This window comes from Hemiscyllium ocellatum, chromosome 22, assembly GCF_020745735.1.
Source record: "Hemiscyllium ocellatum isolate sHemOce1 chromosome 22, sHemOce1.pat.X.cur, whole genome shotgun sequence".
Lineage (NCBI taxonomy): Eukaryota > Metazoa > Chordata > Chondrichthyes > Orectolobiformes > Hemiscylliidae > Hemiscyllium > Hemiscyllium ocellatum.
In genome coordinates this window covers 55841116-55864004 of record NC_083422.1, presented here as the reverse complement: position 1 = coordinate 55864004, position 22889 = coordinate 55841116, and the positions used below count along the sequence as shown (strand labels likewise).

Sequence of the window (22889 nt, the reverse complement as noted above, 5' to 3'; positions counted from 1 at the left end):
GTTGAAGTCTCCCACCTTCATGCTCGCTGACTCTCTTGGTGCTTGGTCCAGGCACATCTTTGTTAAATCCCAACAAGACCTTATTACTGCCTAGCTCTTAACTTCCTCCACTCCAAAGACCCTCCTATGTTCCTCTGTTCTTTCACTTCCCACCTCTTGAAGTATCTGTAAGGGATCCTCTAAAAACATCTGCGTGTTTTAGCATACATCCCCTAACGTTCTAGAATTCCCCTCTAAACCTCTCTACTGCTTTGCACCTCTCTTCTCCTTTTACATTATGGCAACATTATCTATATTTTAAATTATGTTTTGGATGATCAGGTCCAATAATTCCTAATGGGGTTTGGTATCAGATTCTGTTTGATTAATTTCCTAAGGTTAGATCTCATGGAATACAGGGAGAACTAGCCATTTGGATACCGAACTGGCTTGTAGGTAGAAGACAGAGGGTGGTGGTGGACGGTTGCTTTTCAGACTAGAGGCCTGTGACCAGTGAAATGCCACAAGGATCGGTGCTGGTCTACTACAGGTACACAATTCTTCATCTGAAATCCGAAAAGCTCCAAAATCTGAAGTTTTTCTTGTGAAGTTTTTTTTCTGCATAACAAGGTTGTTTGGCGTGTGAACAGGTGACCCATCTCCACACCCACTCGACCCATGTCACTCAGATGTGACGTGGCAGTGTGGCCCAGCACTGGTAGATATCGATTGTGTCTCAGCACTTGTACTACTCACATTTGGGTCTGCTGTTAGGTAAGATTCTCTTATTTCAATGTGGAAATGACATTTATTCCAAAATCCTAGAAAAACTACCCCAAAGGATTTTGGATAAATGATTGTGTACCTGTACTTTTCATCATTGATCTAAATGATTTGATATGAATACAGGAGGTATAGTTAGTAAGTTTGCAGATGACCCCAAAGTTGATGGGGTACTGGACAGTGAAGAAGGTTATCTCAGAGTACAACAGGATCTTGATCAGATGGGCCAATGGGCTGAGGAGTGGCAGATGAAGTTTAATTTAGATAAATGTGAGGTGCTACAGTTGAAAAGGCAAATCACGGCTGGACTTATACACTTCATGGTAAGGTCCTGGGGAGTGTTGCTGAACAAAGAGACCTTGGAGTGCAAGTTCATAGCTCCTTGAAAATTGATACATAGGTGAGTAGGATCATGAAGAAGGCGTTTGGTATGTTTTCCTTTATTGGTCAGAGCATTGACTATAGGAGTTGGGAGATCATGTTGTGGTTGTACAGGACATTGGTTAGGCCACTTTTGGAATATTGCACGCAGTTCTGGTCTCCTTCCTATCGGAAGGATGTTGTGAAACTTGAAAGGGTTCAGAAAAGATTTACAAGGATGTTGCCAGGTTGGAGGGCTTGAGATATAGGGAGAGGCTGAACAGGCTGGGGCTGTTTTTTCCTGGAGCATCGGAGGCTGAGGGGTGACCTTCTAGAGGTTTACAAAATTATGAGGGGCATGGATAGGATAAACAGACAAGATCTTTTCCCTGGGGTGGAGAGTCCAGAGCTAGAGGGCATAGGTTTAGGGTGAGAGGTGAAGGATCTAGAAGGCACCTAATGGGCAACTTTTTCACCCAGAGGGTGGTACGTGTATGGAATAAGCTGCCAGAGGAAGTGGTGGAGACTGGTACAATTGCAACATTTAAAAGGCATCTGGATGGGTAAATGAATAGGAAGGGTTTAGAGGGATATGGGCCAAGTGCTGGTAGGTGGGACTAGACTAATTTTGGATATCTGGCCAGTGTGGATGAGTTGGGTCAAAGAGTCTGTTTCCCTGCTGTATATCTCTATGACTCTGACATTCTATTCTGTTTAAAAAGAGCTATAAATGAGTTGTTGCTTTGTCAGCCATGGCTTGCATGGTGGTGCTTATACCTCTGAACCACACAGTCTTGTGTTCAAATCCCCATCTAGGACATGAATCAAGGTTGAAATTCCAGTGCAGAACATTGGGAAGGTTGCACTGTCACAGCAGCTTTCTCTCAATGGGAAATTAAACAGTGATCTCGTCTTCCCCTTTGGAGGTAAAAGATCCAATTATTATGCTGAAGATTCAGGGAGGTATCTTTTGTGTCCAGGTTGTATTTCAATCAACATCACAGAGGACTTTATCTGGTAATCTTGCCCTCCCTCTATCTTGGAATGGTCTGTGTGCAAATTCAGTGCTGTGCTTCCTACATTACAACAGACCAATAGTTTGTTCAAAAATGCTTAATTTTCTGTAAAGTGGTTTTGATGTGAAAAGTATCACATCATGTATATGTATATACAGTTCTATCTTGCTTTATAGAAAATGCAGCAATAATTACGTTACGCCCATTTTAAATTGAGGTCTGAGCTGATTTCCCTGTATGTTAGTTGGATACAAGTTTATTGAGCCCTCCTTCAGGCTCATGCCTGAAACGTCGATTCTCCTGCTCTTTGGATGCTGCCTGACCTGCTGCGCTTTTCCAGCAACACATTTTCAGCTCTGATCTCCAACATCTGCAGACCTCACAAATTTATTGACTCAGTGGTGCTTATGGTCTTTTTACCTGCTATCCAGATTCTGTCTTGGATAGCACAGACTGCATGGCTGTTTTAGGAAATCATAAAATGTGGTTTCTCTCCTTATTCAACATATTTTTGAAATATGATCACTTTTGTGTTCAGGCAGCCAGTTTTGCATAAGCTTTTCGTGATTCGATATGTCTCAGTAGCCGGCTGTCTGATGTTTTTTGGCTGGGTTGTGGAGGTCCCTTCACTCAGCATTTATTACCCATCCCTAGTTGCCCTTGAGAAGGTGGGGGTGAGCTGCTTTCTTGACCCGCTGCAGTCCATGTGCTGTAGGTAGACCCACAATGCCCTTAGGGAAGGATTGACCCAACAACAATGAAAGAACTTTGATATATTTCCAAGTCAGGCTGGTGAGTGTCTTGAAGGGGAACTTGCAGGGGGTGGTGTCCCCATGTATCTGTTACCATTATCCTTCAAGATGGAGGTGCTTGTAGGTTTGGAAGGTGCTGTCTAAGGTGCCTCGGTGAATTTCTATAGTGCATCTTATAGATAGTACATACTGCTGCTACTGGACATTGGTAGTGGAGAGAGTGAATGTTTGTAGATGCAGTGTCAATCAAGTGGGTTGCTTTGCTCTGGATGGCATCAATCATCTTGAGTGTCATTGGAACAGCAGTCATTAAGAGCTCTTGTGGTACAGTGGGGTGTCCTTCCATTTAAACTAGGAGATCCAGGCTCAAGTCCCACCTACTCCGGGGATGTATTATAACATCTTTGAGCAGGTAGTTTGGGAAATACCTTGGGACAGTCATCCAGGTAAGTGGGGAGTGTTCCATCACACTCCTGATTCATGCGTTGTTGGTGGTGGACAGGTTTTGGGGAGTCAGAAGGTGACAGTTACTTGCTGCAGAATTCCTAGCCTCTTCCCTGCAGTTGTATCCACTGCTAGTCCAGTTTCTGGTCAATGGTAACCCATAGGATGTTCATAGTGAGGTAATTGGTGATGGCAATGAGAGATAATTTGTTCAGTCGCACTGGCAATTGTTATTGCTTCGTACTTATGTAGTACAAATGTACGTTGCCATATGTCACCTCCTCCCCCACCTCCGTCTAAGGCCCCAAAAGAGCTTTCCTCATCCATCAAGGTTCCCCCTGCACTTTCACACACATCATTTACTGTATCCATTGCTCCCGATGCGGTCTCCTCTACACTGGGGAGACTGGACGCCTACTTGCAGAGCGCTTCAGAGAAAAACTCTGAGACACCCGCAATAATAAACTACACTGCCCTGTGGCTGAACACTTCAACTCCTCCCGCCCTCCACTCCACTCTGCCGAGGACATGCAGATCCTGTGCCTCCTCCATCGCCACTCCCTCACCACCCGATGCCTGGAGGAAGAACGCCTCATCTTCTGCCTCAGGACTCTTTACCCCCCCCCCGGCATCAATGTGGATTCACCAGTTTCCTTATTTCCCTTCCCCCACCTTATCCCAGTTCCAACCTTCCAGCTCAGCACCGCCCTCATGATCTGTCCCACCTATCAGTCTTCCTTACCACCCATCTGCTCCACCCTCCTCTCTGACATAACACCTTTACCCCCACCTCCATCCACCTATTTCACTCTCAGCTACCTTCTCCTCAGCCCCACCTCCCCCCACCATTTAGCTCTCTACCCCTGAGGTTCCCAGCCTCATTTCTGATGAAGGGCTTTTGTCCAAAATGTCGATTTTCCTGCTACTCGGATGCTGCCTGACCTGCTGTGCCTTTCCAGCACAGCCCTGGATCTTAACCAGGTCTTGCTTCATTTGACCATGGATTGTTTCAGTATCGGAAGAATTGTGAATGCTGCTGAACATTGTGCAATCATCAGCAAATATCTGACCTTTAAAGATAAAGGAAAAGTCCTGATGAAGCAGTGGATGATAGTTGGGCCTAGGACACTCTCCTGAGGAACTCCTGCATGTGTCCTGGAGCTGAGATGATTGACCTCCAACAACCACAACTATCTTCCTATGTGCCATTTATGACTCCAACAGTAGAGTATTTCCTCAATTTCCACTGATTCCTGTTTGCAAGGGCTTCCTGATGTCAAGGGCAGTTATTCTCCCCTTACCTTTGGAATTCAGCTGTTTATTTTTTTTGTCCATGTTTGAACCAAGGTTGTGATGAGGTCAGGAGCTGAGTTGCTCTAATAGAACCCAAACTGGTCTGCGCTGAGCAGGTGCTGCTTAATAGCACTGTTAATGACAGCATGTAACATTTGACTGACAATTAAGTGTGGATTGATGAGGTGGTAATTGGCAGATTTAGATTTTTTTAGAATCCCTACAGTATGGAAGCAGGGCCTTTGGCCCAATCAGTGCACACCAACCCTCCAAACAGTATCCCACCCAAACCCATGCCCCATTACTCTACGTTTACCCCTAACCTACACATCACTAAACACAATTTAGCATGGCCAATTCACCTAACCTGCCCAGAGGAAACCCACACAGACACTGAGAGAATGTACAAACTGCACACAGGCAGTCACCCAAGGCTGGAATCGAACCCGGGTCCCTGACGCTATGAGGCAGCATTGCTAACCACCATGCCACCCTGCCTATTTTCCAGGATTGCATGTCCCATGCACACCTTTGTCCATGGCTGCAGTATTCTTGGACTTTTTTTTAAGTAGAGGCGAAAGGTTTCAAAGTTGTGTAGTGTTCAACTTCTACAGTTTAATAAAATTTAGATCTGTCTATTATTTAAGGCTTGTATATGATGAACATGATTTGTCCATAACCTTCATTATCAGATGGCCAAATTTTGAGTAACACTTTTGTCTGCATTGAATTATCCTTCTGTCTGTGAACATTGTAATCATGAGAATTTCCATGTTAGCACATGTCTGTCACAATGTATTTGAAATACTCAGTCATTGGTGATGCTAAAATATTTCCTAATTCACGACCCCACTTTCCCACTTCCCAAAAAGCTGTACACTTTGTTTCAAAGCCACCTCTGCTTTCAACTCCATCTTCCTCTGCCTTGCTGGGTGCTGAGGCATCCTGATCTGCAAAATCAAATTGCCGGGGAAAACTCAGCAGGTCTGGCAGCATCTATGGTGAGAAAGCAGAGTCAACATTTCTGGTCCAGTGACCCTCCTTCAGAACTGATAAAGTTGTTCAGTTCTGAAAAAGGGTTACTGGACCCAAAGCATTCACTCTGCTTTCTCTCTACAAATGCTGCCAGATCTGAGTTTTTTTTCTAGCAATTTCTCATTTTGTTTCTGATTTCCAGTACCTGTAGTTCTTATGATTTTTAACGCTGTCTTTTTGCCATTTTACTATTAGCCTGCATCCTGTGCTCCCTGTCACCCTGCATAGATGACTCTGAAGATAGTAATGAAACCTTGACGCTGTAGTTCTTTCTGAAATGTTTAGTACAAAGTGGGACTATTCTGACATGGTTGGTAACTTTAATTGGGTCCATCCAATTCTTTGCAATCTCCTTTTTCTTTTTCTATCACCACTGAGTCAATGTTTGTTGTTCATCACTAATTGTCCTTGAAGGTGGTAGTGAACCACTAAGTAGTGAACCATAGAATCCCTACCGTGTGGAAGCAGACCATTCGGCCAATCGAATCCAGCCTGATCCTCCAAGGAGCATGCCGGCCAGACCTAATCCATCCCTGTAATCTGAAGTTTACCATGGCTAATCCACCTAGTTTACACATCCCTGAACACAATGGGTAATGTCTCATGACCAATCTGCCTAACCTGCACATCTTTGGATTGTGGGAGGAACCAGAGCATCTGGAGGAAACCCAGACAGACGCCAGGAGAATGTGCAAAGTCTACACAGACAGTCACCTGAGGCTAGAATTGAGCCCAGGTCCCTTGTGCTGTGAGGCAGCAATGTTAACCACTGAGCCACCATGGCATTGCAATCCATGCTGTGTATGGACACCCACAATGCTGTCAGGGAGGGAGTTCCGTGGTTTGATCCAGTGATATTGGAGGAACGGACATATTCCAAGTTAGGATGGTATGTGGCTTGAAGGAGAACTTGCAAGAGATGGTATTGCCTAGCATCTGCTGTCTTTGTCTTTCTAAGTGGGAGAAGTTGCAAGTTTGTAAGATGCTACTGATGGAACCTTTATCAATTGTTGCTGTGCATCTCTTGGATGGTAACTCAATGCAGTTAAGAGGAGCTGGAAATGCCTCCAAATTGGGGGCTGTCTTCAATGATAGGTGCATTCAATTGTTTTGTCCCACATCCATTTTATTATTATGATCATTTATTACTGCAAGTACAAGGAATTAAGATATGGGAGAATTAACCAGATGTAATAGTAATATAGATCTCTGATAAGGAGAGGTAAGTGTAATGAGTAATTTATTAGTGCTTGATTGTCATTATTTTAACAACAAATTAATGCAAGGATGAAGCACAGTTATATCATTTCAAGAAAACTTAGAGCTGGGATACAGATCAAGATTGATGAAATTGATGTGCTAGAAATTTTGGAAAACATTAAGATTGATAAGTCTGGTCTGACCCTGGAGACTTATCCTAGGCTGCTCCGGGAAGCGAGAAAGGAGGTTACTAAGCCGCTGGTGAGGATATTTGCCTCCGCACTCTCCATGGGAGTCATACCAGGGGATTGGAAGGAAGTGAATGTTGTTCCCCTTTTCAAGAAGGGTAATAGGGAAATTCCTGAAGAAGGGCTTATGCCCGAAACGTCGAATCTCCTGTTCCTTGGTTGCTGCCTGTCCTGCTGCGCTTTTCCAGCAACACATTTTCAGCTCTGATCTCCAGCATCTGCAGACCTCACTTTCTCCTCCTAATAGGGAAATCCCTGGCAATTATAGACCAGTCAGTCTTACGTCTGTGATCAGCAAAGTTTTGGAAAGAATTGTGAGGGATAGGATTTATGACTATTTGGCAAAATATAGCGTGATTAAAGGCAGTCAGCATGGCTTTGTGAGTGGCAGGTCATGCTTCACAAATATTATTGAGTTCTTTGAGGAGGTATCAAGACAGGTCATCGATGGTTGAGCAGTGGATGTGGTGTATATGGACTTCAGCAAAGCATTTGATAGGATTCCCCACAGTAGGCTCATTCATAAAGTCAGGAAGAATGGGATACAGGGAGATTTGGCTATCTGGATTCAGAATTGGCTGGCTGACAGAAGGCAGAGAGTGGTTGTTGATGAAAATTATTCAGCCTGGAGGTCAGTGTTGAGTAGGGTCCCACAGGGTTCTGTTCTTGTACCTCTGCTCTTTGTAGTTTTTATAAATGACTTGGATGAGGAGCTTCAGGGGTGAGTTAATAAACTTGCAGATGACACAAAGGTTGGAGGTGTCGTCGATAGTATCAAGGGCTACTGCAGGCTGCAGCGTGACATAGACAGGATGCAGAGCTGGGCTAAGAAATGGCAGATGGAGTTCAACCTGGATAAATGCGAAGTGATGCATTTTGGAAGGTCGAACTCGAATGCTGAATATAAGATTAAAGACAGGATTCTTGGCAATGTGGAGGAACAGAGGGATCTGGGTGTGCAAGTTCATAGATCCCTCAAAGTTGCCACCCAAGTGGATAGGGTTGTTCAGAAACCATTTGGTATTTTGGCTTTCATTAACAGGGAGATCGGGTTTAAGAGCCATGAGGCTTAGCTGCAGCTCTACAAGTCCCTGGTGAGACCACACTTGGAATATTGTGTCCAGTTCTGGTCACCCTTCTATAGAAAAGATACAGAGGCTTTGGAGAGGGTGCAAAGAAGGTTTACCAGGATTCTGCCAGAACTGGAGGACTTGCCTTATGATGAAAGGTTGAATAACCTCGGACTTTTCTCTCTGGAGAGAAGAAGGAAGAGAGGAAACCTGATCAAGGTGTACAAAATAATGAGAGGGATATATAGAGTCAATAGCCAGAGATTTTTCCCCAGGACAGGATTGACTGGTCTGAGAAGTCATAGTTTGAAGATAATAGGAGGAAGGTATGAAGGAGATGTCAGAGGTAGGTTCTTTACGCAGAGAGTTGTGAATGCATGGAATGTGTTGCCAGCTGTGGTGGTGGAAGCAGAGTCATTGGGGACATTTAAGCGACTGGTGGGCATGCACATTGATAGCAGTGAGTTGAGGGGTGCATAGGTTAAGTTACTATATTTTACATTAGGATTAAACCTCAGCACAACATTGTGGGCCAAAGGATCTGTTCTGTTCTGTACGTTTCTATGTTCTATGTTGCAGCATTCAAAAACTGTCCAGGATATGTTGATATATTGTGCAATAATGGTTTCTTATCGTCATAACTTGCATATATAAAGCTGTTTCATATAGAAACATATGCAGCGATCCTCCAAGGCATAATTAGAAATAAACAGTAAGGGGAGGCATTAAAATGCTTGAACTAAGGGGTGTGTTTAGAGGATGAGAATTAGATGGAGAGGTGGAGAAATTTAGAGACCATTCCAGAGTGTTGTTCCAAGTAAGGCAGCTGAGGATAGGATGACTGAGTTAGAACAAATGAGGTGGGGGGGGTCAGGGGTTACTGAAACGTTGGGTTTTCAGGGCGATAGCAGGATGAAAGAGGTAGAGTTGGTGAGTGTTACTGCCATTAAGGGATTTGAACAAGAAGATGGAAATTTCAAATTGGAGACATTAGGAAACCAAGCCCAGTGTTTATGAAGGAAAGACGGAGTGCACCTGAGTTTAGATGAAATTTATGGAGGGTGAAGATTAGCACATTAAACAGGGGAATACTTGACTTTCAGAGGCATTAATGAGGATTTCAGCAGCAGATGAGCTAAAGTCAGGTCAGTGAGACATACAAGTTTCAGAGAAAAGGGTAGAGGTGGAGGGTTACTCTTCAGACTGGAGGCCTGTGACCAACCGTGTGCTACAAGGATTGGCACTGGGTCTACTGTTTTTTGTCATTTAAATAAATGATTTGGATGTGAACATAAGAGATATGGTTAGTAGGTTTGCAGTTGACCCCAAGATTGGAGGTTCAGTGGACAGTGAATAAGGTTACCTCAGCGTACAATGGGATCTTGATCGGATGGGCCAATGGACAGAGGAGTGGCAATTGAAGTTTAATTTGGATAAATATGAGGTGCTGCATTTAGGGAAAGCAAATCTTAGCAGGGATTATACACTTCATGCTAAGGTTCTAGGGAGTGTTGCTGAACAAAGAGACCGTGGAGTGCAGGTGCATAGCTCCTTAAAAAGTGGAGTTGCAGGTAGATAGGATAGTGAAGAAGATGTTTAGTATGCTTTCCTTTTATTTGTCAGTGCATTGAGTATCAGAGTTGGGAGTCTTGCCAGTGTCTAACTGAAGGAAATTGCAGCTGTCTGATATTGGATTCTGACAGTTAACGTAAGTACACTGTACAGTTGCGGCTATACAGGTCATTGGTTAGGGCATTTTTACATTACTGAGCGCAATTCTGGTCTCCCTGTTATAGGAAGGATTTTGTGAAACTTGAAATGGTTCAGAAAAGACTTACAAGGTTGTTGCCAGGTTTGGAGGATTTGAGCTACAGGGAGAGGCTGAACAGGCTGGGGCTGTGTTCCCTGGAGCATCGGAGGCTGAGGGGTGACCTTTATAGAGGTTTATAAAATCATGAGAGGCATGGATAGGATAAATAGACAATGTCTTTACCCCAGGGTTGGGGAGTCCAACACTAAAGGACATACGTTTAAGGTGAGAGGAGAAAGATTTAAAAGGGACCTAAGGGGCAACATCTTCACACAGAGGGTGGTGTGAGTATGGAATGAGGTGCCAGAGGAAGTGGTGGAGGCTGGTACAATTACAACATTTAAAAGTCATCTGGATGGGTGTATGAATAGGAAGGGTTTAGAGGAATATGAGCCAAATTCTGGCAAATGGGACTAGATTAATTTAGCACTGGGGTGAGGAACTGACTCAATTTTAGAATTTGGGGTTCGGACATAGTGGCTTTGATCTTCCCAGTGTTTAACTGAAGGAAATTGCAACTGTCTGATATTGGATTCTGACAGTTAGCGTAAGTACATGGGCAGGAGAGGAATTGAAAGTAGTGGTGAGGGGGGAAATACTGGATATTGTCAGCAGACATGAGCTTCACCTTGGGAGCAGAGTTCTCCGACTCCATTCACCAATGGAGGAGAGATTCTCTTGACTGTTGATGCCAAAAGCAGTGGAGAGGTTCAAGAGGGAAAGTGCCCATTGCTCCATTTTCTCCGAGGGATTGATGTCGTTTGTGACTAATCGGGTATTATTGCAGGGATCGGAATGGGGAGATTGAAGGATACACTCATGGGGAGTAATGGGCTTTGAATTGTAATCATCATATAAATTCTTTCTGATTTGGGTTAGGATACTAAATGTTATATTTTTAATGCTGTCACTTTTTTATTTTAAACTGAAGCTGTTTGGCAGTCATTGTGCATTAGTTCTAGGTGGAAAGCTAATGTGATATTTTTACTCACCAGCTGTAGATTTTCCTGATGATAATGGGCAGACTATTTATTTTGATCAGGATTCAATGATCCATTAAGTCTTCAGTGTAAACCCTTATGTGTAACATTACTCTGAATGAACCAGTGTTACAACCACACCTGCTAGGTCCCTGCATTAAGTTTACGTAAGGTCCTGAGGCCAACATTGCAGGCCACCACCAGGGATACAGGAGAAAAACATAATAAGGGCTCTCAATGACCCCTTGTGACAATTGCTGTTTACTTCAGAAAGGTAAAACACAAATACCAAAGAACAGTTTATCTTCCTCATTGGATAGAATTGGGTAGATTGGGTGAAATTAATTTTTGATTTTCAAATTAAGGATAATCCAAACCAATTCTATCCCTTTCCCATGAATGAACCACATTACTATAGAATAATAAGTTCCAGCCAGTGATGATGGGTGAAGTGGGTATTAGTGAAGTTTAGTCTTTTGGTTACATAGCAATCATTGGCATCAGTAATTTTCTTTCTCTGTCTCATCACCACCATAATTCTTTTTCCTTCTCTTCTTTTTGAAGTCTCAAGAAAGAGAGGTGTGCATCGGAGTGAACAACCAGAGTTACTTCTGTGAAACAGGACACTGTTGTGGAGAGTCACAATGCTGTAACTACTATTATGAGCTTTGGTGTAAGTACTGACACACACAATTCTTACTGATTTTAGTATTGTCTGTCACCAGTTTTTGATGTGAATCACAAGTTTTATTTTACCAAATTGTATGGCTTCTTTTTTCTAATGTGCAGAAAAGCCATTGCATTTAGCCATTCTCTTCATTTACCTTGAAAGCAGTGGGTCACAGTGGTACATGTTCCATTGCCAGGAGTCTCTCACCGTGTAACGTCATTGCTGTGCCTTTATGGATGGCTGATCATCAAGACATGGTTATCTGGTTATTTGTTAGTGGGATGTTGCTGAGCCAGATTTCCCACATTTCATTGTGCCTAAAGAAAGAAGATGTTTCTTGCACCAGGATTACAGTTTTGTTGATTATTTGTTCACTGAATATGGTCCTCATTCACAAGGATTGGCATTTATTGTCTATCTCTTGTTGCCCTGAGTGCTCTATTGCTCACTCAGTCCCTCCGAGAGTTTGGGATTAATGTTACATGTCAGTCAGACAGAGTAAGAATTGCAGATTCCCATCCCTGATGAACATTTTGAACTGGTTGGATTTTTTTTAATGGATAGCAGTTTCGTATTAATTCATTGATATCAGAGGAACCTTGATTATCTGAATATTGGATTATCCGGATTTTGGATTATCCAAGCACGACCGCGATGTCCCGATGCTTGGCTAAACTGTGGTATCCAGCATTCGATTATCCGAACAAAATACTGCCTGCCCATGTCATTCGGATAATTGAGGTTCCTCTGTATCTAATAAAATAAGAACTACCTGATAACACCATATAAGGTTCACATAGCAAGTTTCAAGCTAGTGGGTTGCAGCTGAAAGATCTGCCTTCAAGTTGATGTCATTTAACTTTAGAATAATTGAACATTTTACAACATTATTCACTTAGTTTAACGGAAACATCAAAAAGTATCCGCTTAGTAGAAAAAGCAGAGTGTGGATTGAATTAGTTCAAAAATTTGCCTTAATGTTGCCAGGGTTAGAGGGTTTGAGCTAAAGGGAGAGGCTGAATAGGCCGGGGCTGTTTTCCCTGGAGCATCAGAGGCTGAGGGGTGACCTTATAGAGGTTTATAAAGTCATAAGGGGCATGGATAGGATAAACAGACAAGATCTTTTCCCTGGGGTGGGGGAATCCAGAACTAGAGGGCTTAGATTTAGGATGACGGGGGAAAGATTTAAAAGGGACGTAAAGGGCAACTTTTTCATGCAGAGTGTGGAACGTGTATGGAATGATCTGCCAGAGGAAGTGGTGGAGGCTGGTACAATTGCAACACTTAAAAGGCATCTGGATGGGTATATGAATAGGGAACAGTTTGAGAGATATGGACCAACTGCTGGAAAATGGGACTGGATTGATTTTGGATATCAGGTCAGCATGGCCAAGTTGGACCGAAGGGTCTGTTTCCATGCTGTACATCTTTGAACCAGTGTTACAACCTGCTAGGTCCCTGCATTAAGTTTATGTGAGGTCCTGAGGCCAGCAATTGTCTCAATCCCATCTCAAAATTCCTCTGTCCAATGAGCCCCATTTGACCTGTGGATTTGTTTTTCCTTCCGTTTGGCTTGTGAAGTGGTCTGAGTGGTTTTTCCTGGGTGGGGGATGTTATAACTTTATACTGAGTGTCACATACTAGCGTAGACTTGGCTTTAATCTAAGCACAGTATTGGGGCACTACCGTTGGTGCAGAACTACTTGTACAAAATATAAAAGTCTTGGTCCAGATAGCGAATCAGGATCCACATTTGACTTCAGTGCTGAAGTCCCAAAATGCAAAGTCCAGTCCTTAGTCAGTATCAATACCAGAAATTATCAAAAGCAAGTCTTCAGATCCGTCCTGCATGTTGGTCTTTGCCTTGTTGTACCTGATATTGTGCTCCAACCTACGCTGGAAGAAATATTTTGAATAGAGATCACTGCTAGAGTGGTGAGACTGGGGTCTCCTGGCTCAAAGCAGGGCACTACCACTTCAACACAAGACCCTTAATTTTAGTTGAACTATTTACAGGTTGCTGTTACTGATATTTTCTAATCAGCCTGTTTTGACACACCTCTGCAATAGGTGGGGTCTTGGGGCTTAAAGCCAGGTCTCCTGACTCCAAATTATTAAAATTTAAGATTCTAAGATTTCAAGACTAGGGAACGTACGTTTATGGTGAGAGGAGAAAGATTTTTAAAAAAAGACATCGGGACAATTCTTTTACATGGAGTGGTACATGTGTGGAATGAACTACCAGAAGAAGTGGTGGATGTGGGTATATTTAAAATCATTTAGATAAACAAATAAAAAATAAATGTTTGGAGGGAGATGAGCCAACCACGGGCAGGTGGCACTAGTTTAGTTTAGGATTATGGTCAGTATGGATGGGATGGAGTGAAGGGTCTGTTTCCGGGTTGTGTAACTATAGATGAACACTGCTACCATAGCACAACAGCCTTCCTAAAGTAGAGTTGCTACTTTATTGTTAAACATCAATTTGTTCAGATATGTTGTGATGCTCGCAACAACATTAGGTCAAGGCATGTTTTCCTAATCCACTGCTGCACCACAATAATCCTTAAAGTCCAAAGTTAAAAATCACACAACACCAGGTTATAGTCCAACAGGTTTAATTGGAAGCACACTAGCTTTCGGAGCGGCGCTCCTTCATCGGGTGATAGTGGAGGGCTCAATCCTAATACACAGAATTTATAGCAAAAATTTACAGTGTGATGTAACTGAAATTATACATTGAAATATTCTGTTAGAATACAGTGATAGTTTCACTTTCATGTGTAAATCACAAAACCATTTTTTTAAAAAGTTGCATTCTCGGGTTAGCTGTTAACAATGGTGATTGCTAGACAACATGTTGAAGTCCTTAAAGTCTAGGTAGTGTTGCTTTCTTTTTTCTTTAAGAGGCAAGTATTTTCATTGTGGAGAAGGGTCATTGATGTCTTCGGATCTCGCAGCTCACATACACACTCAGTGCCACAACTGTTTCCTATTTATGTTTGGATATTTTGAATCAACCTCTTCAGGGTTGTTATGGAGCAGGTGAGACTTGAACCTTGGCCTCCTGACTCTGAAGTGGGGACATTACCACTCTGCCATAAACACTCCCCTCCCTCCAACTCCAGTGGTGTTGCTTTTTTTTTTAAGAATTTGACCTGTTTTTCTAATCAAACTGTTCAAAGATATTATTCTACACTTCTGGAGCAGGTTGGACTTGAATCCAGGTCCAGGGGTAGGAATGTTGCCAGTGTTCCACAGGATGGCTCCTACGCTGACCACCATTTTTTAAAAAAAATCTAATTAACCTGTTCAGAGGTGACCTTGTACATCTTTGGAGCAGGTGGGTCTCTCCACTCAGGGATGGGACAATACCAGTGCACCCCCAACCTCTCCCAAACTTGACAGCATTGTTCTGCTTAGCTGCTAATAGAAAACCACCTGCAGTAAGATGTAGAATCATCAGACATTTAGGAAGAAGATAAACTACTTCCTGCTTTGTAATGGGCAGCCTGTATGTCAGTCAGGGTGATACGGTAACGCATTTATTACAATGCAAATTAGGAAAATAAATACATTTTGAAGGATGAGGGGAAAGTCTGTTGTGTCCAAAAGGCCATTTCCCTCGTGATTAATACAAATTGTAAATTTGTTTACCTGTGAACTGTGCCATTATTAATCCATCTCCTGAATTGCCACATTCTCTGTAGCTCCTGTGGGTGGTTCACAGATTTGTACATGATTTGTAGTGGCTCCTCTCTTAAATCGCTTTCTGTGCAAGGATCTTTATACATAAAATCTAAAAATAGAAGACCATCATGACATTTAAAAATAGATTCAAGCTATATTTCTCCTTTAATATTTCCAGTAGCTGTCTTGTGCTGTCTAACTTAAAGCTGTCCTTTAATGAAAGCATTTCAATTTTACTGATTGTGGGAAATGTTTTATAGTGTTCATGCTTGTGAAATAGTTCTTTGGATAGATCTCCTTGCTCTCTTGACCATCTGAGTTGGGCAATATCCAGTCAGAGACCTTCAGAATCCCTTTGTAGTGTGGAAGCAGGCCATTTGGCCTCTAGAATTTATACCGACCTTCCAAAGAGTATCCCATCCAGATCCATCCCCATAACCCTGCAACTCCCATGGCTTCATATCCTTGGACAATAGAGAAAATTTAACATGGCCAGTGCACCTAACCTGCACATCTTTAGACTATGGAAGGAAACTGGAGACGAGAAGGAAAGCAGTGTAGACATGGAGAGAATGTATACAAGCTCCATTCCATTCTGATGGTGGAGTTGAACCTGGGTCCTTGGTGCTGTGAGGCAGCATTGCTAATGTTTTTGTGACTGTTCCCTGTCATAAAAACGCTGCTATCCCTGTTTGTCCAATGTAGTGTTTGTTACAGCTCTTGAAAGGTATTTTGTAAATGTCGTCCATTTTGCAAAAAGGCAGAAAACTAGCCACCAGGATACATGAACATCAACTAGCCAAAAAAAGGCATGACCCACTCTCACTAGTATCCTCATGTACAGATGAGGAAGGACACCACTTTGGAACAACACATCCATCTTTGGACAAACCAACCAGACATTCACGAGAATTCCTAGAGGCATGGCATTCCAATTTGAACTCTGTCAACAAACACATCGACTTGAACTCCAACTACCACCCTCTGAGAAAAAGAACAGCAAATGACATCACCAACCCAAGGAAACCTAACCACACAAATAGAAAGCAGGACATAACACCAGCACTTCACCGGTGGCTCACTGAAGATGTTGTCTAGTGTGGTGACAAAACATCTGAAAACAAATCTTCCAACTCAGCGAGCAAACCTACATCCAGAACCTCAACCCAAGCTGCAAATCTTCTCAAAACTCCCTAGTTGGAGTTTTAATGGTGAGGTCAATAGGTTGTGATTAGGCAAAGTTTTTAAGTGCTGGAAATAGAGTTGTGATACACATTAGCTATGATCGAATTGAATGAAGGGACTGAGTGGCCTTCTGCTTGCACTTTCTAATAAACCTGCTCAGAGATGAGGAGGAACTTGATCTCGGACCTCCTGGTTCTGGGGTATAGATGCTACCACTGCACCACACAAGCCCCATTCCTCTTGTTTATATACTCCTTGAACCTTGTTGATTACTTTTATTTGTACACATCAGATTGGAACTGAGGAATTGATTGCCCTGACCTTGTGAGCTGTTTGATCTGCAACGTGGTTATGCTATGACACAGAACGTATGTCACATGTTCAATCCAATCCACTGCATCTCCTGTAGGCAAAGGGTCATTAGCAGCCTGCTGTTATCGATTAGTCTTTGTGGTCAGAGACCTACTGTAAGAGCATGTAGACCCAACAGACACTGAAATTACATAAGGTATGGAAATAGAGCAGAGTAATGATTGCAGTACCGGGGGTGGGGGATGTTGTTGGAATCACTCATTTCTGCTTTATTTAATCCCACTACAGAACTTGGTGCAATTTGGTCAGATCTGCCGATGATACCACTAGGAGGCACTAGAATGAAGTGCGGGAATGATTTATTGTTACATGTATTTTACCGTAAGAAAAACGGTAAAATATAGTGAAAAGCTTTTCCATTGCCACAGTGATCTGCAGCCATTTTGAATAGTTTAACAATAAGGACAAAAAAAAATGTAGTGTATGGAGAGTCCATCAGTCCTGAGCCAGCCCATCAAGGACACCTGCACTGCTGTCCCTCTGCCACCACTCCGTCAATGTCCACATCGGAGTGGCCAATCCTCAGATGCCATCTTACACCATTGAGCCAACTCTCCTCTGCCAATGCTTCGCTACCACTTGCACCAGGCCCACCAACATCAGAGTGGCATTGTTCACCCGTGGGTCAATTCTGCCCTGCCATTGCCTGCACTGCACCCAGCAACGTCACAGTACCATCTCTTGCTGCTTGTCCATGTCACTCTGATGCCCTTCCGCTGCCACCGGTGCCAGACCCAACGATAAAGTTTCCGATCCTCAGGTGCCATCTTTCAACCAAAGTTGTCTCCGTCAACGTAGCAGCTGCCAATGCCAGGTCCTGTGCTCACACTGAAAAATAAGATGGAGCTCATTGGCTACTGCCAGGAGGTGCACACTGGGCCAGTGCCATCTAAACCTGAGGACAGGAGGTATGCAAACATAGAACATAACAGCACAGTACAGGCCCTTCGGCCCTCTATGTTGCATCGACCTGAGAAACCAATCTAAAGCCCATCTAGCCTACACTATTCCATTACATCCATATTTGCTGGTGCTATTTGGGTGGATTTAAACTAGCTCAGCAGGGGAATGGGAACCGGAGGTGTAGTTGAAGTTGCAGTGCACAGGAGGATGAGAGTAGAAAGGACAAGGACGGGATTTCAGGGTCACAGGAATGTGCTGGCAGACAGCAAGCTGGTTTGAAGTGTGTCTATTTCAACGCCAGAAGTATCCGAAATAAGGTGGATGAGCTTGCAGCATGGATAGGTGCCTGGGATTTCGATGTTGTGGCCATTTCAGAGACATGGATAGAGTAGGGAGAGGAATGGATGTTGCAGTTTCCAGGGTTTAGATCTTTCATTAAGAACAGGCAAGGTGGTAAAAGAGGGGGAGGTGTGGCCTTGTTAGTCAAGGATAGTATAACGGTGGCTGAGAGAACTTTTGATGAGGACTCGTCTACTGAGGTAGTGTGGGCTGAAGTTAGAAATAGGAGAGGAGAGGTCACACTGCTTGGAGTTTTTTATAGGCCTCCGCAGAGTTCCAGTGTGGTGGAAGAGAGGATTGGCAAAATTATTCTGTGTAGGAGTGAAAGGAATAGGGTGGTCATTATGGGGGACTTTAACTTCCCCAAAATTGACTGGAAATGCTATAACTCTAGTACTTCGGATGGATCAGTTTTTGTCCAATATGTACAGGCGGGTTTCCTGACACAGTATGTCGAGGGGCTGATAAGAGGGGAGGCCACACTGGGTCTGGTACTTGATAATGAACCAGGCCAGGTGTTTGATTTAGTGGTAATTGAGCACTTTGGAGAGAGTGACCATAATTCAATTATGTTTAGTTTAGCGATGGAAAGGGATAGGTACAGGCCACAGGCTAAGAGTTCTAGATGGGGGGGAAGGGCAATTATAATGCAATTAGGATGTATAGAATGGGATAGCAAAATGCACGGGATGCAGACAATGGAAATGTGGAGCTGGTTTAAGGAACAGATATTGCGTGCCCTTGATAGGTATGTCCCTGTCAGGCAGGGAGGAAGTGATAAGGTAAGGGAACCGTGGTTTACAACAGAAATGGCATCTCTTGTTACAAAGAAGAAGGAGGCATGTGTGTTGATGAGGCAAGATGGTTCAGATGAGGCGATGGAGAGTTACAGATCAGCTAGGAAGGATTCAAAGAGAGAGTTAAGAAGAGCAAAGAGAGGACACGAGCAGTCTTTAGCAAATAGAATAAAGGAGAACCCTAAAGCTTTCTATAGGTATGTGAGGAATAAAAGGATGATTAGGGTAGGAATAGGGTCAATCAAAGACAGAAGTGGGAAGTTGAGTGTGGACCCTGAGGAGATCGGAGAGGTGCTGAATGAATATTTCTCATTGGTTTTCACCAGGAAAACGAGAATGTTGTAGAGGAGAAGAATGACGTACAAGATATTAGACTAGAGAGGATCGAGGTTAGTTATGAACAGGTGTTATCAATTCTAGAAAGAGTGAAAGTAGACAAGTCCCCTGGGCCGGATGGGATTTATCCGAGGAGTCTCTGGGAAGCTAGGGAGGAGATAGCAGAGCCTTTGGCTTTGATATTTGAGTCGTCATTGTCTACAGGCTTGGTACCAGAGGACTGGGGGATTGCAAATGTTGTACCCTTGTTCAAGAAGGGCAGTAGAGATGACCCAGGTAATTATAGACCAGTGAGCCTTATTTCTGTTGTCGGAAAGGTTTTGGAAAGGATTATAAGAGATAAGATTTATAATTATCTAGCAAACAACAATTTGATTTCAGATAGTCAACATGGTTTCATCATGGACAGGTCTTGTCTCACAAACTTCATTGAGTTTTTTGAGAAGGTGACCAAGCATGTGGATGAGGGTAAAGCACCTGACATGGTGTACATGGACTTCTGTAAAGCCTTTGATAAGATTCCACATGGTAGGCTTTTGAAGAAAATGCAGAGGCATGGGCAGTTTGAATTAGAAACTGGTCTTTCTGAAAGAAGGCAGTGAGTGGTAGTTGATGGAAAATATTCAGCCTGGAGTCCAGTTACTAGTGGTGTGCTACAAGGATCTGTTTTGGAACCACTGCTGTTTGTCACTTTTATAAATGACTTCGACTCAGGCATAGGTAGATGGGTTAGTAAATTTGCAGACGACACTACAGTCGGTGGAGTAGTGGACAGTGTGCAAGAATATTACAGGTTGCAGGGGAACTTGGATAAACTGCAGAATTGGGCTGAGAGGTGGCAAATGGAGTTCAATGCAGATAAATGTGAGATGATGTACTTTGGGAAGAATAACAGGAAGGCAGAGTACTGGGTCAATGGAAAGATTCTTGGTAGTGTGGATGTGCAGGGGGATCTTGGAGTCCACGTGCTTAGATCCCTGAAAGTTGCCACCCAGGTGGATAGCGTTGTTGAGAAGGCATACGGTGTGTTAGGTTTCATTGGTTGAGGGATTGAGTTCCGGAGCCGTGATATCATGCTGCAACTGTACAAAATGCTTGTGTAGCCACACTTGGAATATTGTGTACAATCCTGGTCTCCATATTTCAGGAAGGATGTGGAAGCATTGGAAAAGGTGCAAAGGAGATTTACCAGGATGTTGCCTGGTCTGGAGGGAAGGTCTTATAAGGAAAGGCTGAGAGACTTGAACCTGTACTCATTGGCAAAAAGAAGGCTAAGAGGGGATTTGCTAGAGACATACAAGATGGTCAGAGGATTAGATAGGGTAGACAGTGAAAGTCTTTTTTCCTAGGATGATGATATCAGCACGTACGAGGGGTCATAACTACAAATTGAGGGGTGATAGATTTAAGACAGATGTCAGAAGCAAGTTCTTTATGCAGAGAGTGGTAAGGGGGTGGAATGCACTACCTGCTAATGTAGTCAACTCAGCCACATTAGGGAGATTTAAACAATCCTTAGATAAGCACATGGATCATGATGGGACAATGTAGGGGGACGAGCTGAGAATAGTTCACAGGTCAGTGCAACATCGAGGGCCGAAGGGCCTGTTCTGCGCTGAATTGTTCGATGTTTCAAATGACCATTTAAGTGCCCTTAATGTTAATGAGACCACTACTGTAAAGGAAAAGAGAAGAAAAAAAGACCAGAAAAGAGAAGGAAACGCATTCAGAGTGGACAAACCCCAGCTCAAAAGCATTACCCTGCTGCCGTCTAGAATGAGACAGATATGTGTGCAGGAAAATGGCGGATGACATTTAACCCACAGCAAGGTGCAGTTCTGTATGGGGAGCAAGCAAAGGAAAGCAACCTAGGTGTAGGAATCATACACCCTTACACATACCATTCAACCCATTATACTTGTGCTAGCTCTTTGGAAGAGCTGCTAATTACAGGTTCAAAAGAGTGACAGTGATGTAATAATGTAACTGAAGTTTCTCAAGTCTACAGCCGCAGGAGTCAGAGATCATAGACCGCAGGATGATCTGGTCTTTGGGCGAGTAGGTGGGAATGCGATAGGTGGATGTAGGTAGGTGGTAAATGTGGTGGGGGGGGGGTGGAGTGGATTGGTGAGAAGCAAGATGGACAGGTCAAGAGGGTGGTACTGAGTTGGTGGATTGGATTTGGGATGAGGGGAGAGGAAATTTGGAAACTATTGAAGTTGAAGTTGATGCCTTGTGTTTGAAGGGTCCCAGAGTAGAAGATGAAGCGTTCTTCCTCCAGTTGGCAGGTGACTTGGATTTGGTGGTGGAGGAGGACCAGAACTTGCATATTTTTGAGGGAGTGTGTGTGGGAGAGGGCTGAATGGCCTATTTCTGTGCATTTCAATATAATGTTGGTGAATATCTGGAAATGTAAAAGTTACCCTCTGGCAAAACATTAACCAAAACAGGTAGGTTTTATTGGCAAGCCCTTTGACATTGATATCCTCAGCTATTTAGATGACATTGTTGAGTGTCCTTGTGCCCAAAAAGGGGGAAATGGAAAGCAGTGATCAGAGGAAGTGAGAGTGAGCTGTTTTTCCGATTTAAAGCACAAAAGAGAGAATTTGGACTGTCTGTCTCATCCTGTGCTGAGGTGGTTTTGCTGAGTCAGAGCGTTTGTTTGCTTATGTGTTCTGTGTGAGACAACTGGTCCAAACAGGGCAATGTGTTTCCTGCAGTGAGAGCTGGAACTGTAGCTGCTCTGCGTGCCAGTAAACACAGTTCTTGGGCCTATTTCAGAGGAAGCTGAAGCATCTGAGGGTTCCAAAAGGCTATAATGTGGGCTTAGTGGAGCGGAGGAAGGGAAACTTAATTAGTCAGGCCCAGTAGTGTTTAAATGTCATAGAGCTAAACATTCTTGCCAGTTTGCTGACCTTGCACAGGACTTTTTTTTAATGCAAACTGCATGCACATAACGAGGAGTAGAAAATAACTAGTACATAGAATTGTGATTGTCCCACCTCGCTTATAACATAAGCGGGGCCCTGGAGAAAAGGAGATTGCTTTTGTTCACAGCTTGTTCACAGAATCTTCTTCCAGTCAAACAGCAGCCCTCCAAATCCTGGTTGCTGTCCAGATTCTGAGTGAGTGAGATCCACATGTAAACTGATCATCCCAATTTTCCTCACCAGTATCTATTTTGGCTCCTAATTAAGGACCTAATTTTGTTTCTTTCAGTACAAGGGATTTGTTTGTGAGCCTGCTTTCCCCCCCTCCCCTCTTTGAGTGAAGTTGCTGGTTCCTGGACAACATGAGTCTGCAGCTCCCTGGTGATCCCCCTACTTGGTCATTTGGGTGGCTTAAAGTTTAGGGAGTTGGACCGACTGATGCTCTAACATGGAAACAGAACAAATCGGAATGGGAGTAGGCCATTCTGCCATTTGAGCCTACACCATAATCCAACACGATCATGGCTGATCATGCGATTTTAGCATCCCACGCCTGATTTCTCTCCATACCCTTTGTCCTTTAGCTGCAAGGGCTATGTCCATCTCCCTCTTGAGTGTATCTAACAAACTGGCCCCAGCAGTTTCCTGTGGGAGAGAACTCCACAGGTTCACAACTGAGGGAAGAAATTCTTCCTCC

General features: G+C 43.4%; 1 protein-coding gene across 3 annotated transcripts in view; it reads left to right on the top strand.

Moving 5' to 3' along the window:
- wbp1la (WW domain binding protein 1-like a) overlaps nucleotides 1–22889 on the top strand; it is a 118506-nt gene that overhangs the window by 81653 nt on the left and 13964 nt on the right. For all 3 annotated transcript variants that reach the window (XM_060842242.1, XM_060842243.1, XM_060842244.1), the window contains exon 2: nucleotides 11535–11643. In XM_060842242.1, the coding sequence (XP_060698225.1) occupies nucleotides 11535–11643 (109 nt within the window). The remainder of the gene's footprint in view (nucleotides 1–11534; nucleotides 11644–22889) is intronic.